The sequence below is a fragment of the Poecilia formosa genome, unplaced genomic scaffold, assembly GCF_000485575.1.
Source record: "Poecilia formosa unplaced genomic scaffold, Poecilia_formosa-5.1.2 Scaffold4, whole genome shotgun sequence".
In the NCBI taxonomy this organism is placed as follows: Eukaryota; Metazoa; Chordata; class Actinopteri; order Cyprinodontiformes; family Poeciliidae; genus Poecilia; species Poecilia formosa.
In genome coordinates, this window is record NW_006799943.1 from 3,155,128 (window position 1) to 3,162,256 (window position 7,129).

The 7,129-nt window shown below is 38.1% G+C and overlaps 1 protein-coding gene across 2 annotated transcripts; it reads right to left on the reverse strand.

Moving 5' to 3' along the window:
- Positions 1–4,312: 4,312 nt before the first annotated feature.
- LOC103144831 (leucine-rich repeat-containing protein 18-like) lies at positions 4,313–7,129 on the reverse strand. Of its 2 annotated transcripts, none has more exons than XM_016675566.1 (3): positions 6,923–7,129; positions 6,503–6,758; positions 4,313–5,768 (listed from the first exon to the last, which is right to left on the reverse strand). In XM_016675566.1, exons 2-3 carry the CDS (start codon positions 6,755–6,757, stop codon positions 5,343–5,345), a joined length of 681 nt encoding a protein of 226 aa, XP_016531052.1. In that variant the 5' UTR covers position 6,758; positions 6,923–7,129; the 3' UTR covers positions 4,313–5,342. The 2 variants fall into 2 exon arrangements, with proteins under 2 accessions (XP_016531052.1, XP_007562046.1); XM_007561984.2 differs by having other exon boundaries at positions 6,503–6,761; positions 6,923–7,128.

Genomic DNA, 7,129 nt, shown 5'->3' on the forward strand with positions numbered 1-7,129 from the left:
CTGTGAAATTTTTCCACTCTCTGCCATCTTCTTGAAGGAAACCCTGAAACATGCCGTTTGGCACTGCTCCTGTCGCAGCTGCTTGGCCCTCCTCCGGCGTACAAAGGATAATGGCCTTAGTTTCACTGCAATCGAATCAGAGCTGGCCTCGCGTAAGCCACAGCTGCTCTTATTACAGAGTAAAGAGGGAGAAAGACCCAGAGGGGGAGCGTGTGCCCACACATTACATCCAACCATCTACACACACAACAAAGATAACAAGCTGGTAAAACGAAGCAGACACGGTCCAAAGCTAAATGGAGTCAAACTAACAGACGGGATCTCACAAACTGCAACAATAGAAACTAGAAGCTACAACGAAACGACTCCAAACGAACAATTTTAATTAAAAAGCCATTAAAGGCGGCGTTTGGTTTAAAACCGAGACTGGGTTACAGGCTGGGTGTGGTTCAGGGTCTGTCTCTCTCCAGATTGATCAGGTGTTATCAGACCCTGGAACGGTGGACAATGAAAGCAAGCAGAGGGAAGAGAACATTGTAAAACCCAAATAGCAAAAGCCAGCCCACAACCAGAAATTCTGTTTTTCTTTAGCCATAACCACATGGCTTTTTATAGACGAGCTTGTCTCAAAGTCGGGTCTTTTCTCTGCAGCTTGGAGTGATGGGAAGGGTTGGACGCAGGGTGGAGGTTTTCTGTTTTACTGTTGGGTTTCTTCCATCCGTCTTGTGTACATCGAGTTTTGTTCTAGTTGATGAACTGTTGTGCCATTGAGAGTTGCTGTATATGATCAACAAAGGTAAAGAAAATTTGAGTGCATTGAAACCAGATGTTTACATACGCCAAATAGACAAATAGGCTTCTTCTGTGAGCTACTGTTTGGCTTTATTAAATCTTCTTATCTGTTACTTGGTTCCAATAATCACACATTTCACCAAAGTAAATTTCAGGCCTCAACTACTTTCATCCAGGAGACTGGCGGCCATCTTTAAGTCTTTAAGTTCAGTAGTTTCTGAACTTAAACTTGTACTTTCTCTACTTCACAAATAACATTGCATTTGCAATTGTACAGAACATCATCTTTATGATTACAGAAACTGAGATTCACTCACTTTCCATTTTTTTTTCCATTTGTTTCCATTTTGATTACTTTAGACCTTACCATATTCAGTTAATTTCTTTGTACCTTTTATTGTTACACGGATGTTTTCATTCCTTTATGTTTACCTTTGCATTTTAGTGTATTCTCATTAGTTCCAGGCCTTTCCTTTTTGGAGTTTGGATCCTTTTATATACTTCAGTATTCCGCTAATGTTGAAAAAAACACAATTTCACAATTACAGTGTTTCTGTTGTATAAGGCACACAATTCAGATCACATGCAACTAATTTTGATGCATGCAACACTATAACTCATTAAATAACTTGACGCGCCATGATCCTCCAACTACTTCCTGTTATCATCATCTTTGTGGCTTGTGCCAGTGGTCACATCCGGTTGTTGATCATGTGACTAGTGTGATGCGAAAAGAGTGTTTCCATTGCAGTTTTGCAAAATAAACCAATTTCAGTACGGCCGCAAAACCACCTCATCCTCGTGCCAAAACATTTTATCAAAAAACTATTTTTTTGTGAAATTGTCATGTTTCCATTGAGTAAATGTATTTTCAAAATGTCAATTTTAAAATTGCGCAATTACATGGTCGTTGGAGACGCAGCTAATGAGTACAGTATAAATGGGTTAGCTAAGGCAGTCATAACATCTTCAGTAGTGACCAGGAGATCAAACTGCTGGTCCTCAAGTCAACAATTGCTTGTTTTTGGCTCAATAGTTTGCAACATTCTTGTCTTAAAGAGTACCCAAGATGTGTACTTGTGGAATGAGGCTAGCTAGCGTAACTCTGCCCGTCTCGTATGTCTGTAATTGTGTTCCTCTGTCACCTGACATCTGAGGTCACATAATGTCAAGACGGATGTCGCTCAGAATGCTAATAAGAGCCTTGGAATCCACAATGTTTGGAAAACCTTTTAAAATATTGATACTGACCATGATTAATATTTCATAGTGGTGCTGGAGGGCTGTTCCAAAACACACACTGCTGGGTGGCTGCTGAAGGTTTGACTGTTGACTTAGCATTACTTATTGATCATTTCTGACCAAATGCATTAAAACTAAGCCGCCAGTGATTTCAGACAGGCTGCTGGGATCTTAAATAAACTTGTTTTATCTAGAAGCACATTTTTCAATGGTTTGGATGTAAATATCTTTACAGCATGTTGATTTGAGGTAAGGTCATTTTATTTATATAGCACATTTTCAGCAACAAGGCAATTCAAAGTGAGGCATTCTTTAATCCAAAACACATTTTTACTTCATTCTGTTGTCAATTAGAAAATCAAATATTACCAAGAGCCAGTTTATAGATGTCACAAAGTCTCAAAGTATTTGGATTAGTTAGGCTGCGCTGATCATATAAATTTGCAATTTGACATTTTGAAAATAAATTTCTTTAATGACAACCTGCCAATTAAAAGGAAAATGTTTTTATTAAAAAGTTATGGCTTTTATTTCGCAAAACTGTGGTGGAAAGACTTTTTGCGTCATAATATATTTTTAAGGAAACGCCGCAATTGCGAATTTTTTTATTTTATTTTTTTAAATTTTTTTTTAAATATTAGCTGAATATTGACAGTTTTGCGCACATGTAATGAAATAACAGCTAGTGGTGAGCACACTCTTACCAATCATTTAATGGTTAATATTTTGGTTAGCATTTTGCTGACTTTGAAAACGTTTAGCGCACTTAGCTTCACCTAAGTTGATTTTTCCAAATAAATTCAAAGGTGATCAATTACATGGTGGTTTTGTAAACTTTAACATGAATGAATTTCAACATGTATGTTGAAGTTTTGGTTATCACCCCTTAAGAATTTTTTGAAGTAGTTGGATGTTTACATTCATGCTCTTATTTTGAAGTGGGTGAAGACTGTTTACGCAGCAGTTCCTTTCCTCTCCTCAGATATACATTGTTGCCCCTCATTTTATCTTCTGGTGGGTATTAAGATGTTTGAATTTAGTGCATTAGCTTCTGCTAAATACCATGTTGGCTTAGTACTTTAGCTTTAGTATGTTTATGATTTGTCCTTTAGGGACAGTACAGCTAACTTTTTAGCTAACAGTGTGCATCACTGGTAGCTGAGAATTTTACCACTGAATAACTTCAGTTAGGATATAGCTTAATAAGGTTTTAATGCTGATCAACTTGATCTCATCTCGCCCTTAAATAGAAGAAATTAAGTGCAGAAAGGAGAGAAGTAGGATTGTTTGAAGACTTTCAGGTATTTCCCCAGTGGTCGTCTCCCTCGTGTGCTGCCTGTCTGGTTCTCTGACCCTGGTTCTGCCCTCCATTACCTTCCCCCTGTTCTCTGTCACTGACAATTAGCAAAAGGGCCATGGCTTCATCCACTAATGACTCTGAGAGGAGCAGACAGGATTGCAGCCGTCCGTCTGAGGTTACTCCTCTCTGTCATTTCAAATGAATGTTGAGTCTTTGCAACTGTCTCCTTTTACATGACATCTGTTTTTTGTTTTTGTTTTGTTTTTTATTGTGAAAAATATATGAAACCTTGAAATGTACTTTCACATAAAAATGACCCTCTTCAAATATTTCAGATTTCCAGATTTACTTTCTTTACCTTCAGTTTTGTGAAAATGTATTTTCTACCAACAGGCGGTTTTTCATTTTTTGTTACTCATAAATATTTCAAAAATAATATCATACAAAGATAACCTGAGTAAATTACAAATGTTGTTTTCAAGTGACAAATTCATTTATTAAAGAAAAAATCTGATTTTTTTTTCTAGCCCTATGATGTCAAATCATATTGAAAATTACATTTTTTATGATTTAATTTAACTGATTATTTTGCTGCGTAGAATAAAGAAAATACATTAACAGAACCCATCTGACATGATGAAGTTGGCTAAAAATGGTTTCAAATTTAAGAAAAAACAAACAAACAAGGAAATTGACTTTTTGAGCGCAGAACATTTCCTTTTTCCTTGAAAATTTCTGAGATTAATCTAAAAATTTTGGAGTTCTTTTGGCAGAAATTTACTACCCCTTTTCTTCCCCCCGTATCTCTAATGGCATAAAAAGGCCATCATACTGTTCACATCGATCCAAAGTGAGAAATGAACAAAAAGAGAAAAAATAAAACTTACGTTTCCTTTCAAATTGTAGAGTCAAAACAACATTCCTACATCAGTTGTTCTAAGAACCCAAAACAAAGCAGAAAAATAAAGACGCCTTCACTGTTATTGGATTTTTATTGCAAATAATCTAATAAGGTGGTAGTAACCAAAAGCGTCTGCAGCCTTTGCTGCCCTCTAGTGGATTACAACTATCGAAACATGCTGTGCTGCGTTTTAAATATCAAATATTTGATTTAAAATATTACAGAAAACCTATTTAAAAAAAAATAAATACTTTTATTTAAAAAAGTTAAGCTTATATATCTAGCTTCATTAAACATGCAGCGTAACATTTAAAGCGCTTATTTCTTTAAGTCTTTTGAGCCTTAGAAAATGTTCTTTAATCTCAGATGTGAGGCTTTGAGCGTTATGACATACACAGTTGAGCCTCCATGAACACGGTGATCCACTGGTGTTTGGAAAGTCTTACAGAACAAAAAGATCTGTCCAAAGTAATGTGGCCCTAAGTAGATATGCAATTTTCTCTGCAGATTACTACCACAGATGTAGAATGCAGAAAATGCATCCTAAAGTTGGCTAAAAAGATTCCAAAAAATCTAAAGAAATGTAAGAACAGATTGGTCATCCTTTGCTGATGCAGCAAGGTATTGTGGGAAGTTTACCTGAAGCAGAGAAAAAGTGCTGAAGTCGTTTCCCCCCAGCCCCCCAAGGTCTCGAAAAGGTATTAAAATATATATGTCAGTAAATATCTAATTTCGGATATTGGCCCAAAGTTTCACGTCGGTTCATCCTTACATTTTATACCAGCTTAAATGTTAGTGTATAATATTACTATTTTTTTTTAAATCCTTAAATTTTCAATTAAATATTCTTCCAATATTTGATTATTTCTGAAAATCATTTTTATTCGTGTTGGCATAAAAACCAAATAGTTTATTAAATTGGTGTATATTAATTCATATTAGATGTGCTTTAACAAAAAACCCAAAGCAACTCTCACCCAACCAGCATTACATGCATCCACTGTAAAAATGGATCGAGGATAAATAATGCTCTCACTCACTTCATTGTGAGTTGCGTGATTGCATTTTAAAAGTCAACCAACTCCTTTCCCCCACCCTGTCGGGCGGCTAGATGTCGTAGCCGTCCGTGCAGTTCAACTTCTCCCTTTCGATTTGAAAAGTCTCCAGGCAATTCCGACACAGAAGGCTCTCCTTGACCACGTGGAAACGGTCCGATTTCGACCACTTCTTGACTCCAGGCACCTCTGGGTACTTGATGGGGTTCCCTTCCAGGTTGACCTTCTCCAGCTTCTTCAGCTTACCGATGCAGGTGGGCACAACGACGAAGTGGTTGTAGGACAGCCCAAGGTAGCGCAGCTCCTTCAGGTGGCCGATGGAGTTGGGCAGGGCTTTCAGCAGATTGAGTCCCAGATTCAGGATGTGGAGATTGCTCAGCTTGCCGATCTCGATAGGGAGGCTCGTCAGACGGTTGTTGCACAGGTTCAAGACCGTCAGACCCGTAAGGCTTTTGATGGTTTGAGGGATTTCATCTAGCTGCAATCAGAGAAGCAACACAGTCATGGTCACACAGTGGAGCTGCCGCTTCCTAACCAGATGAGTCATAATCTGGAAATTGAGTAACTACGACGGCGTGGAAGGAGTAGATTTCTGCCAAAAAACTCCAGAAATTTTGAGATTAAGCTCATAAATTTTCTAGAAGAAAAGAGGAAATTTCTCAATATGCAACTTTTATTAAGCTTTTAACATTTTAAAATGTTATTGTGACAGAATTAATATGCCAGATAATCTGGCATAAAAATAAAAGAGCTCCTCTGCCTCTGATCCTAGTACTAACTGCAGAATGGTAATTGGTACAAACACTTGTAACACAATATTTTATTTTCTATCTTGAATAATATGGTTAAATATTTCAGAAAACATTTTTTTCTTAAAGTGAAGTCTACTTTAAATACATATGTTGTAATTCAACACTAACAGTTTAAGTTTAAATCCAGAAAACCACAGAAATCACATGCATGGACTTGAAAGGCCTTTTAGAAACCTCTGGGAGACCAACAGCGATTTTACACAAATGCAAACTTTGAAAAATTGGGGGGGGAGGGTGCAAGGCTCATTCTGTTCTGCAGGATTTTAGCAAAAACTTTGTGCCCTAATGTCTCATCTCCATCACATTTATGTAAATGTTCTAATCATCTTGAAAAGACTCCCAACTAGTGAGAAGGATTCATCGCCTGCCCAATCCCCCTCTCTCTTCCAGTCATACTCACATAGTTGCTGTGCAGATCCAACACCGTGGTGTTGTCGAAGTGTTCTATGAAAGGTGGGAGCTTCTTCAGCAGGTTCCTGCTCAGATTCAGTTCACCAATGTCCATCACCCTTTGGACACAAGCAGGCACCGTGGTGAGGCCTTTGTAGCTGAGGTCCAGCCTCCGTCTGCCGTCCAGCGTCAGGTCCACGCATTTCTGAACCGCTTTCAGAGTAAGCGGCTTGGGCTTTTTACCGCCTTTCTTCTTCTTGGCCATACTGCTGCAGAACACGGTTAGCAGTCAGAAACAACGGACGGTTAAATATGATCTTTAGGCTTCATCTTGGTCCTCAGATGAATTTAGTTTAGTTCCATGACAACGCAGTTAAAAAAAACACCCAGCAAGAAGCTTCAGTATAAAACAACAAATCTGGTCACTTACCAGGATTAATGAGGCTGGATCTTTGGACTGACGGCATCACAGACCATGAAAGAATTGTTCTTGTTAAAAACAGCCACAAGAAAGAGTCTGAATCCAAGCTGTTGGAGTGTCAACGCATTTCTCACTTGGCCACACAGACCGTTTGTTTTTATCCGTTCCCTAGCAACTTTTGTTTGATGTGGACGGACTTTAGAGCCCTGACTGTCC